At 38.1% G+C, this 13,087-nt stretch overlaps 2 protein-coding genes across 3 annotated transcripts in view; one reads left to right on the top strand and one right to left on the bottom strand.

Moving 5' to 3' along the window:
- Positions 1–13,087, top strand: part of LOC149204107 (glutaredoxin-like) — a 167,320-nt gene that overhangs the window by 39,688 nt on the left and 114,545 nt on the right. The window lies entirely within an intron of this gene.
- Positions 5,073–6,752, bottom strand: LOC149204108 (uncharacterized). The gene is made up of 2 exons (XM_089393200.1): positions 5,572–6,752; positions 5,073–5,449 (listed from the first exon to the last, which is right to left on the bottom strand). The coding sequence occupies exons 1-2, from the start codon at positions 6,667–6,669 to the stop codon at positions 5,246–5,248; spliced, it is 1,302 nt and encodes a 433-aa protein (XP_089249326.1). The 5' UTR covers positions 6,670–6,752; the 3' UTR covers positions 5,073–5,245.

Genomic DNA, 13,087 nt, shown 5'->3' on the forward strand with positions numbered 1-13,087 from the left:
TTTTTGGCGACTTTTTCAGAAAGGAAAAAATCGCAATTTAATCATTATACTCCTGATTTAATCGGGAGTCAACCCAAAAATTCTGCCTCCCTCCCAGGCTGCGGATAAAGAGGCCGCAAAGGCGAAAATGATATAATTTTCTCCTGTTTAATCTTAAGGCAGAGAGTGGAATCTTTCAAACATAGCCCTAGAAATTTGGTGATAATGTTGTGCTGTGAAATTTGTTTTGTTGTTGAATCTTAATTTTGAGCATTATGGTTGGTTGGTTGGTGTTACTGAGAAAATTAATTGCTTGGTTGCTATATTTTGTTGAATGTTGAAACATATACGGCTATTATTGGTTTGCTCTTGCTGGATGTTATGTCTGCAAAACAATAGGGATCTATATGAAATGTGCAAAAAAATACAGAGAAGAGACATTAGCCAAAGGCTAAGCTGTCAGAACGCTGCTATAAGAAACTGAGAAGACTATGAAAAATAAGTGCATATCTACCTCAACGAGCATGATTGTGAGACATAAGAGAAAAAGGACAAGGAGTATCCAAACTAGCAAGCAAGGAAGTGTAAATAGCTGATGAACATTCCCAAGAATCAACACTGTTATGATCATATTTTTTGTGGATAATGTTGAAAAACATTGGTGATAAAATGCACTTAGAATGCAGACTGCAAGAGTGTAACATCCTTTTAGTGATCGAATTCACATGTAAAGAATGACGTTGTAGTAAAACACTAAAAACACCTCTAAACTATAACTTCGACTCTAGATGTTAAAAAAAATTAAAAAAATGAATACTTTTGTGTTTTTTTATTTTTTTTATTTTGCCGACTTTTTGCTGACTTTTTCAAAAAACTCCGGACTTTAACGAGTTTTTCAACTTTTGGACCCTTGCTGAATTAATCCTGACTTCGACTTTTTCCACATTGGCCTGGTTAACTCTGCTCCTGATCCTGAAAAGGCTTTAAGAGTTCGGTTAAACAAATTACATTCTAGAAAGCATTTAATCTTTCTCGGATAGGAAGCTCTCCTTGATCTCCATTTGTTTTTCATCAATCATCCTAATCAAGACTTCATGGCCGATTATTACAAGCCTTGCAACTTCACCAACATCCAAGGATATCCGCGTGATCTGCCAGATGACTCTATTATGAAGAAGATCCCGATCTTCCAAGGGAATAATGCCATCAAGTTCGAAGCTCATATAAAGAAGTTCAACACCTTTCTACAAAGATTTGCTCATGCAGCCGCATATAACCATGAAGATGTCAGAATGAGGTTGTTCGTCCTATCATTAGAATATGGTGCATTAAAATGGTTTCATGACAAAGCAGAAAATGCTTTTGATTCTTTAAGAGCCCTTTCCAATGCATTCAGGGATAAATTTGGGGATAAAGAGAAGGAAAGTACTTAGTCAAAGAATTCAACACTATTAAGAAAAGAGAAAATGAGACGGTTGAAGAATTTAATCAAAGATTTAATGGTCTTCTAAAAGACGTGACTCAATTTTACAAGCCCCTTGACAAGACGGTGTTAGAACAATACCTTGAGGCGTTTTGTATTGATACTCAATATGAGATAAGACGTGCCCACCATGCCACTTTAGTTGCTGCCCAAAGTACAACCGAAGAATTAGAAAACGATAAGAAAGCTTCAGGTAAGTTAGAGATTCCTGGTTTGGTCAGGTCTAAAGGAAAAGAAGTTAAGGAAGAAGAAAGTGACTAGATTAAGGAATTAACTCGAATAATTAAGGAAATGAAAATTGAGCATGCTAGGACAATAAGTGATATATAGAAAAAACTAATTCAGATGGAAAAAAACCAAATGCAGCATATGCAACCTAGAAATAACAATAAGAACAGGGGAAATAACAATCCATGGCCTAGAAGGAACCCTCCAAATGATCAAAGCGTTCCTATTCCACTTGAGTCTGCTAATGTTGTTAATGAGCCTATCCCTTTTTACAGACCTCGTGAAAGTTTCCATGAAGAAAGTTCATGTGCTTTTGCTAGAAAAACCTTATAAAAGGGTAGAAAACAACAAATAAATAATCTAAGTCAAGACTCTTCCCAGGAAAGTCGCTGTGCAAACATGATTTCTTCATCCTTTTCCATTAATAACTTCAGTGACGAGAAGGACCCAATCACATAAGCATACGGTCAGAAACTATCGCAGGAACAAATTCTAGAAATTGCTAGAAGTAAGGGTTACACTTATCACAGGAAGGGTAAAGAGCAAAATCAGAATAAATAGGTTTCTTTCGAGAAATATAAGTTAGGATTAAAGGTGGATTGGGCTGCGTGAATTAATAATATTAAGATGTTAGTCCCAGTTATAGAGCTTTTGAAGATCCCATCACAAAGAGCTTCATTTTTCAAAGCTTTAGGCATGGCTCAACAGGAAAAGATTAATACACATCCTAAAGATGAAGAAATCAAGTTAAAAGATTTAAACTACTACATGACTAATGAGGATCATCAACCCTTTTTCTTGACCTTGGATGTCAATTACCGCTTACTTCATAATTGCATGCTTGATTTCGGTGCCTCAACAAATGTTATGACTAAAAAGGTTATGGATCAATTAAATCTTAGAATCTCAAGACCTTATCATAATATTTGTTCTATGGATTCAAAGAGGATATAAAATCATCACCATGGATATAACAATTATTGATGTGCCAGATGTGTTGGGAATGCTCTTGTCCATAAGGTTTGCAGCCAACTTAGGGGGATCTATCTAGATCGATTTGTCATATGCCGCTATCCCCGCAACAACGGGTGGTATGGTCAGATTATACAAAGAAGTAGAAAGAAGATACCACGTTGAAGTTCCAAAGAGGCTTGAAAATGATGAGCAGATTGAACTGCAGGAACATCCGCCACAGTGTGAAATGGAGTTCATTCAACCAGTTTATTACTTTTCTTCGTTCCACTACCCATTCCATCATTTGAGCAGAAAGAGAAACAACTTTCAGTTTGACAGAGATATGCAACACAGTGATGAACAGTTACATCGATCGAAAATGGTCAAGTTTCAACAAGGAACATCTGATAAGTCGCTGATTGATCTACTAGTCAGCAAGCAGATGTTCCAGATTGTGCCACATTAATGACATTTGATGCCATAAGGCATCCTTTGTATAGTATCTCTAACCCTACTCCTTTTCATTTATGTCATTAAGTAGTTTTATTTTATGCATTTATATTTCGTATCTTTATATGTTAGTTTGTTAGAGTAGTTTTTTTCCATTCCAGCAGATTTACTATATATGCATGATGATTTTGTTTTTGAATGGATATCTATTTGATGGACTTTTGTTTTCTTGGATACATGATTCTGAGATTCTCACATTACTTCATGGAAGCAACGTGTCCCCATATGGAGCCAGATGTTGCACACATTTTGTCAAAGTTCCAAGGAAGTCGTGATACCATATTTTTCTTCAAAGATCGAGATCATCAACCATCAACTCTTGAGTCATTGTAAACCCATTCTGCAAAATCTGTAATGTAAATGATGCTATGATGTATGTAACAACCTAGGTAAGCCTATTATTTTGGCGACGAATTTCATCCTAGGAGGTTTTTCATCTCACTAATTCATCTGTGTTTCTAAACACGATTGATCGACAAGGTTTGTCCCTTCAGTCTCACCCCAAAGCTAGGGTGGAATTTATCGTCAAAGTCTTAGGTGAGTCTTAGTGTTTTAGTCGAGTCTTATGTAAAAGTGATCTGGAAATAATTTAAGCTAATTGGCTAAATTATTTTATTACAAGTCACTTGGTCTACTAGATCATATTGTGTCACAGAATTGGGTATGTATTTTGAGGGTTTATAATGAACGAGTATTCCCCCTTTGAGGGTTGAATTATGTAAAATCCTATGTAAAAAATGTTTTAGTGCATGGTCCCTTACAATCATACACCATGGCTAAAGTATTTGAGGGTGGAAAAATAATTAATCCTCTCAAGTGTTTAATTAATTAACTTTTTTGGCAAAAATAAAATTAATCGTAATCTAGAAAATTAATTAATTAAGGTCAAAAATTAAATTGCCAAAGAAATTAGATTCTCCAAATGGAAAAATTTGTGGGTCTCAAAGAATTCAATTTTTGGAGGTCCCCCACCAAGGGAATATTGAAAATTTAAAAAAAAAATGGACCCTTGGTGGTTAAGTCAAAGTCAAATTTGAGGAAATTAGCTCAAATTAATTATTTTTGAGCTAATAAAAAATGGGTTTAATGAGAAATTCGAAAATTCCTCAAAAATAATTATTTCGACGGCAAAGATTAAAAGATGATCACGGATTTATCAACGACCGAGATTATTTTGATGGGGATCAAGCCAACTAGCCGTTATTTTCCACTTGGAGGATTTATCTATAAATTAGAGGTCATTTGTGTCTCAAACCATATGATGTTTAGCTAATGTAATTCTGTAGAAAAACTGATGTAAAGCTACTGTCCCGTTGGGAACATTTTAAATAATCAGTAAAGACTTTGTGGTGCAGTTCATGGTGTCTTTGTTCTACTGATTTGTGGTATATGTTGGGTACAAGCATTCTTATATTGTGTTTTAAAATTTTAAATTAAATCGTTATTTCGTTGTAGATGATATGAACATTCTATTGATAAGGTTTCGGCTTATCTTACGTGATCTGATTCATTGTTGTTCTAATGGTTTATGCTTGAGAAATTATACAGTGCAATGTTGCACGAAGCGGGAGCGAAGCGGAAGCGCGGAGCGCGGAAGCGTCATTTTCCAAAAATCTAGGAAGCGAAGCGTCCGCGGAAGCGTCTGCTATATATATATATTTTTTTATATTTTTTTGCATTTATACTCAAAACAAACATCCCAAATACCAAATTAATTGTAGAAGACATGAAAACATGCATATTTTTGCATAAATCAAGATAGATATGGCATCCATGATTCCATTGTAGTTACTAGTATGTACAACAATCATCTATATTCTAGCTATTACAAACATACATCAAATTTTTAAGCATATTATAAAACATAAAACATTTAAGCATATTATAAAACATAAAACATAGAGCATATTATGATTTATCTAGCAAGTGAGCAACTGTCAACATTTGTCATGTCCAAAATTCAAATAATAATGTTTACAAAATATGTCACTTGGTCACCGCCAAGCCAAAAAGGTTCAAAATTCAAATTCACAAGTCTACAAGTCTAATGAGTAATCTATGACAAAAAGAAGTAGATTGTGAATATATCTACTAATCTCTCCTCCTTCCACCACGAATAGAACGTGATGGCGGGCCTCCACGTGGTGGCAATGAAGAAGATGGTCCCTGTGTAAGTCGTGGCACTGGAACTGATGAAGAAGAACCCCCTGCCGTTGGTGTTGAACCATGGAACCTAGAAACCAAGGGACCAGATGGGGGTGGGGGTTGTGGCATATCAACACCCGTGTCATCATCCTAGAATCGCTCAAAAAATTCATGCAAAAAAAAAAACACTAGTTAACAAAAAAATTAAAAACATGAATTAGAGAAATGCTTTATAAGGGAAAATTGGAAAATTCATACCACAATGGACATACCTGGATAAGAGAATCCTCTAATTGCTCTAGTCGCAACACTCCATCCTCCAAATTGGGCTCCTCTGGATTCTTGTCCCAAGTCAACAAGTCTTTATTAGACTTTGCATCTTCACAGTAATGGGACAACAATCGCAAGTTGTAATGAACATAAACCAAGCTCTCTGCCCGGTCTAAATTCAACCTGTTCCTTTTAACACTGTGGATGAAAGAATAAGAGCTCCAACACCTCTCTGCAGAAGAAGTGTTTACCACCTGTGATAGCACCCGCAATGCCAAACTCTGTAGAAGTGGAGTAGGCCCTCCATGCATGTTCCACCACTCAAGAGCAGAAAAATGCTCTCGATCTTGAATTGCATGCATGCTCCCAAATGGACCAGTGTTGCTCGTATAGTTGCTCACCTGTCTCCGTACCAATGCAGCCTCCTCATTATCAGGGATTAATCTACTCAATGCAGCCATATATTTTTCGTGAACCTCTTTATCTTGGTGTGGTTTTTTCCTGACTCCCCCCCCAGGTGCTGGTTTTGAAAGCCATGATGGATGATAGTATTTAGGTGTCAAAACATATGCTAATGCATGCAATGGAACATTTAGCATATCCCATCGGTTTTCCACCTCTTCACGAATATAATTGTACAAGGTGGTATCTCTAGGCTCAACAATGTCTTTAATCTGCCCCAACATGCTATCCATTTGCTCATACACCTCCCCAATTACTGGTCGATCTGAATCTGCAAACTTGATCATGTAATAAATTGGTTTGGTGAATTGCAAAACATATTTAACCTGTGACCAAAAGTAACTGTCAAGAACAGTGTCCTTGACTTCATTAGCACCATCTATGTCAGTGTTAATTTCATCCCATGTTTCAGCACACACCAGATTAGTTAAAGCTTGTCTCACCCTCACTAGCCGCCTAAAGGTGAGGTAATAACTAGCAAATCTTGTCTTTGCAATTTTAAGCAATTGCAACTTGGAGTAAGTGCCATAGAAGTAGTTTACCCTTGTATGCCCTGTGATGAATTTAATGAGCTGCTTCCCTTTCCTGTAAACCTCAGCAATCCACCCACAATCTTTGTGTTTCACAATATCATGCATCAAAAGGTTCAATGTGTGAACCAGGCACCCAGACCAAAAGATGTGTGGATGAGTACGCTCAATAATTTTTCCTGCTAACTTACAATTTGCTACATTATCTGTGATCACTTGAACCACATTATTCGGACCAACATCTTTGATTGATTTCAATAGGAGATCTGCAATGTTTTGTGCAGTTGCACTGATGGAGGAGGAGTCATGAGATGCAATAAATACTGCACCACTAGAAGAAACACCAAGAACATTTATCAAATGTTGGTTTCTAATATTTGTCCACCCATCTGATACAATGGATACCCCAGAATCCACCCACTCATGTGTAAAACGTGTCAAAGCTCTTTGAACCTTAGCTTTTTCTCTTTCTAATAACACTGTTCTAGCTTTCTCATAGTTGGGGGCCTTGTATCCTTTTGGGGCTTCATTGATGGCCTTTACCATTTCATGCCAATAGGGAGAGCGAAGCACATTGAATGGTACACCGCAAGCACAAAGAAAACGGACTATCTTTCCATCCACATCATCCCTCCCAGCAACATTAAGGAAATCCCCTATTGTTTTTCTACCTCCAGAGGTTGCAAAAGTACCATGAGGAGATGGGCAACTACCAAATTTAGAGGTTGCACTTGATTCAGAATGAGTTTTTTGTTTCTTGTTTTTTCGTTGTGCAGCCATCTCTATTTGGATGTATTTTTCTCTTTGTTCACTTGAAATGTTTGGGCAAATGGTTACCCCCACAGAACCCTTTTTTTCATCACTCTCCAGCACCCCACAAAGATGCCTCCTCAGACGGGTATATGAACCCGTATATGGTTTTCCTCCATGACAACCATGAGGGCACAAAAATTTGTAAGATCCACCACCCTTTCCCCCTTCAAGTTTGGTCACATAGTTCCACAAGGGATTTGATGTACCTTTCCCATCTTGTGCTTCAGTGTCCTCTTCAAGTTCATCCCCTTCCTCTTCAAACCCTTCCTCCTCATCATACATTGGGTCACCAAGTTCATCCCCTTCCTCTTCCCCTCTATTCCTCACCCTTGCCATCATTAAAACCAAGAGTGGAATGATACATAGAAGCCAAAAGAACACCATCTTGGAATATGGATATAGGTGGTGGACAACCTGTAAATAAAGGAGCAAGTAGAAACAATGGGAAAGAGTAGGAGAGGGAGGAGAAAAATACAATTTTTTTTTCAAAAAAACAAGGGAGTTTGGGGTTTGAACTTACCTCTTTAGCTCTTGTAGATGAAGTCCTCCAAGCTCTTGCTCCAAGCTCCTCCTCCTTCTCCTAGCTCCTCCTTCTTCACTCCTCCAAGCTCTCCTCTCTTCTCCTCTCTTCTCCTCTCCTTTCCTCTCTTCTCTTCTCCTCTCCTCTCTTCTCTTCTCCAACTCTCATAAACTCAAAGTGAGAAAATGAGAAGAGAATGGGGGCTTAATTCTTTTCTAAACTCACCCTAAAGTGACCCTAACCCACCCCTAACCCACCCCCTCATGCTTAGTTAAGTTAGATTTTAAATGAAATTAAAAAAAAAAATTGATATCCGCGGGTTGCGTGTGGGTTGCGCCCGGGTGGCGTGCGCTTCCGGGCAGGTTGCGTGGCGCCACCTCATGCCAGAACCGCATGCCGAAGCGCGATTCCGGGGGGGCCGCAACCTCATTGGCAGGAATCGTTTCAAAAACAAGGAAGCGCGCAACCTAAATTTCGGAATCGCGATTCCTGTGGAGATTCCGGAACGCTTCCGCACGGGTCGCGGTTCCGGGTTAGGATCCGGCGGGGGGGGTGCGATTCCTGCAACCCTGATACAGTGTTTGCAAGTTCTCCAACCCTTGGCCTCCAAGTTCACAAACAGTGGGCACATCTTGACCTTGTTTGGATCTTAAATATTTTTATGGTTTTCTAACTTCGTTAAGGCTGTAGTTTGCATTCATTTTTCGAAATACATCTAGCCATTATGAAAAATCCCACAAAATTTTATCTCTAAAAATTTCTTTAAGCACTGTATATTTGTACATTTTGTAAATAGAATTTGTAAAGTATTATTTTGTAAATTATTTTCTAACTCTTTTTTTGCAGCTGGGGTTTTGAGATTTTTGAAATTTTGTATATATTGGGGTTTTGGGTATTTGTAAATTCATTTGTGTAGGTGAGATCAAAGGCAAATAGTTGGATTAGAGCTAGATCTAGGCCCTTGAGGGTAAGATCTAGTCTCTAATTTTTTTTTGGCAGGATCAACTATAGAAGAATTTAAAGGAAATTGAAGAGTTGAAGCAATTTTTTTTTTGGAGCAAGGGTTTCAAGTTTTTATGGCTCCTAGGCCTAATTTTCTCCTCCAAACCCTCAAAGTCACCCTTTGAGGCCTCTGCATCATCCTTTTCGGCCTTCCTAAGGCTGGTTGTAAGCCCTAGGTCTCTCGTCCTCCCCTCTAGGCCTTGCCGCAGGGCCTAAAGGGCCTTCTTCTCCCCTTTTGACCCCTTATCCCTCCTCTGCTAGCCTCCTCCTCTCGACTCCCTTCGTCCTCCATTCTCTCCCTTCTCCTCCCCCTATTCTCCCTCTTCCCCCAAGCCGCAACCCTTAAGGGTTTGGGGCAAGCCTCCACGGCCTTTGGGTCCTAGGTCATAGCCCTTGTAGGGCCTACGACAACCCCTTGTGGGCCCTTTTCATCTTGCGGCAGGCCTACTAGGCCTCCATTTCCTTGACCGAGGGCCGATTTGGCCTTTTTTCCCTAGAAGCTAGGCCTTTTAGGCCCCTTTCACCCCAACGCTAGCCCTATTAGGCCTAGCGTTGGTCTTCCTTGGTCCTAGTTTGCCTCTCCTCCATCTCTGGTTGGTTACTTGGATTTTTTGACTGAATATTGGTGGGTTTTGCAAGTGAAATTTGCTCAAGTTTGGTCTTTTCAGGTGCCACGTCCATTGGAAAATTTTTGGCAGCTTGGGCAAGCAATCTTCAAGGCCTTGGGCCTAGGGTTTGAACTCTAAACCCTCCATTTTCCTCATTGTTTGTTACAACTCTCTGAATATATTCATAACAGTGATAAAATTCAAGTCAGTGCCCTAAAAATTACACCTAAGTGGCTTAAATACATTAATAAATTCATAGTATAATTTTGCTAGTCATTGGGTGAATTGGGATTTTTTTATTGAGCATAGATCTAGCCATTTTGTTGACTGAATAATCTCTGCATAATCTGTGGATCAGATCTGAAGATCACATCATAAAAGGCTAAAGAATCTTGAATTTTAATATGATAGGCTTGCTTTGGCATTTGAAAATTCTTTGGCACATTTTGGCACACACTCTTACATTGGTGGCTCACTGTTTTCACTTTTCTCTTACTGCTATCATAAGTACTTTCAGGTCTGATATAACATTGAATAATACATCATAATAAGGTTGGTTAGCTTGTATTTTCACTTCACAAGTCATTGGGTGTTTTATTGCTTATATTTGGTTCATACATGCTTGTCATTTTCCAGATCTAGAGTGATTTATTTGCCGTTGTCCTAAAAGTTTAACAATTGTCCATTTGAATGTGATTGGAATATAAGTAACCTAAGATCTTTCCTTGCGATGCTCTATAGATCATAGTTATTCATGTTTCATGGTTTTATCGCAAGTTGGTTTCTAATTGTTTCAAGTGCACTAACATAGTTGTTACTGTGAGTTGGTTGTTCATAAGTTCACATCTAATAATAACACTCACTAAAGCATTCCAATCTCAAATCACTTTGTGTTGAATAATTTAAGCTTCCTTGGGCATCTTGATTTGGTTATCTTTCTTGATTAGCATTTAGTAACATTAGCATAAGATCATTGATAATATTGTTGTAAAATCATCATTGGAATATCTTGAGTAATCGTGATTGGCATCTTGTGTTGATAATCATTAGCTAATTGTTAAGTGGATAAGTGCTCTAAGTTCCTTTAATTATCATCATTGGTTAAGATTGACACGAAATAAATTGGCACATTCTTGGTTGTAAGATTGTCTCATAATTCATCACTAAGTACTCTTGCTATAAGCTAATCATAACTAAGGTACTTAAATCATTAAGAAATCTTAACATAAGAGATCACTCACACTCCTTGCCTAAGCATCCTAAGTATAACTTACTTCCAAGCATAAGCTTGGTTGATAGACTTCTAGGGCCACCCTTTCACAATTTGGCTTGAGGGATTCAACACATTTCTAGTGGTTAACACGTTGATTTTGCAGTCGTCAAAGCCACAGTCTCTGCAGCACCAGAGGCATTGGGTGGTTGGAACATAGGCGGAGGTATCGTTAATCAAGCCTTTGCTTGCTTTTCGTTGGCTTCCATCCCACAACCTACTCTAAAGACTGGTTCCAAAACAGTTAAGAGGAATGTTTTATTTAGAATAAGCATATAATTAAAAATAACCAAGACTCTTGCATCACACCTAGGTCTTAGGATTTGCATAACATATAGGTTAGTGAAGTATCTAAGCAATGGTTGTCCATCCGGTTACTTGGTCTTGAATTAATAATAAGCAAGAAATTGACTCCATAAGGAACTGATCTCACATTTAATCAAATCTAATCCTTAAGTCTTGCTAAAATTAACCAAGTAGCTAGGCCACTCAATCGTGTTTCTTGAGCTTGTTGGTTGCCAACTTGTCCTTCACCTTCACATTTCCATTATAGGGAGTAACCTTCACAGCCTGTTGTTGGGTGACAGCTAGAACGAAGAGGTAGGAGATCAGGGTGATAGCCCCCGACCTGAGTTGTTGTCGCAGTGCCTATACAATCTGAGCGTCAACAATTCCATAATTGGCTAGGGTTTACAAACCCTAGATAGCAAGACCTGTCATTTACAAACTGTAGAGTTCTATTATCACACAAGAGAGTTAGTTGCAAAACCCTAGATCTTTTAAGGTCTTCAATATCTATCTTGATAAGAATATCAAGTGTTACGCAAACCCTTGAAACTTCATTATCATTAAGACTTGTTATCCAAGCATTGCACACTACTAGCATATTGCAAAACCCTAATGATGTTGCTTGATATACCTTTTATCCATATCGATTGATTACAAGACCTAGTCTTTATATGCAACACAATCTCTTACGTGTTACTGACTCTAATTTAGGCAGACCCTTTCTATGATCATCACCATGGCCTAAAACATTATAAGCAATTGACATAGGTTTACAGGAATTATACGTACCTTGTAGATTGTACATGTCCCCTTTGGCAGAGACCTGGTCTTTGACATTATCAAATTCATTTAAAAAGACAACTTAATTTTTGTGGCATAGAGATGAGCTTCATTGATCTTCAGATATACTACTACCACAACTAACACAATCTCGGTCTTTAGATGATCTATGTAGTTATTCTTTTCGCTTTCACAAGCTGTATGCCATGACAGGGTAATCTTTATACAAATCCAAACTTAAGGTCAGCTTCAGATGAAAATTGTTCCTCCTTATATATATATATATATATATATATATATATATATAGATGAGAGGTCTCATGGCTTCTGTCACTATCACTGTCATTTATTAAAGTTGCTGTCTTACTCAGTCACTGATATGCCAAGATTAATTGCCATGTTGAAATCAACACCATCTCTCTTAGTCACTTCACTGTCACTGTTGTCCTTAAATTATTGTCAAATTAGATCAATGTCACCGTCTCATTGTTCCTTAGGTCACTGTATCACTGTTACCGCTTTTACATAGATGCCTCAGAGCATAGAGTGAGACCATATAACGATGCCTCAGACCATGAAGCGAAACCATATAACAATGCCATCATTTTGATACCACAAAGATTTGCGACTATACCATAGTATTATTCGATGCTACTGAATATAGCGATGCCACTATCTGATATGATCCCATAGAGACATAGAGATAATCAATTCGAACCGTTGTAAATGTTGTGCCTCGGAACTATGAACCACTGAATGGTCCATCAAACAAATGTTAGACATTGTAATGAGATGTATAGCGAAGCCTGTATTCTCATATATCTCATATGGCTTCAGAGATACCAATTAGGCAATTCTTATACACAGAGCACATAAACACCTCTATACATATGCCGCTTATATCAGAGGCGTAGTCCACTCCACAGATTATATATAGCGAGCTTCAATAGTATTGTGCATAAGTCATTGAAACCACAGAGTGAGTCTTTGCAGCAATATAACGAGGCATTGTGTAATGTACTATGTAATGTCAAGTGAGCCATTGTGTAAAGTCGACATGCCACAGGGTAATGATTGCACTATACTGCAATAGTGCACCACAAAAGTAGCGAGCCAGTGCCACAGAGATAAAAGATCCACATCAAAACAATAAGAAACAAAGAAAGCGATGCACTCAAACGCATAGTGAGCCACTGGAATATATAGTAAGCCATAGATAGTAGATACACAAGTCACATGAATGAT

Source organism: Pinus tabuliformis, chromosome 1_2 (genome assembly GCF_031772625.1).
Source record: "Pinus tabuliformis cultivar Carrire ecotype Pingquan chromosome 1_2, CPIR1, whole genome shotgun sequence".
Classification (NCBI taxonomy): Eukaryota; Viridiplantae; Streptophyta; class Pinopsida; order Pinales; family Pinaceae; genus Pinus; species Pinus tabuliformis.

Coding starts and splice junctions, on each gene's coding strand:
- LOC149204108 (XM_089393200.1), bottom strand. CDS start 6,669: ATGCATGATATTGTGAAACACAAAGATTGTGGGTGGATTGCTGAGGTT. Junction 5,450..5,571: donor TAGAGGATTCTCTTATCCAG/GTATGTCCATTG, acceptor GAGCGATTCTAG/GATGATGACACGGGTGTTGA.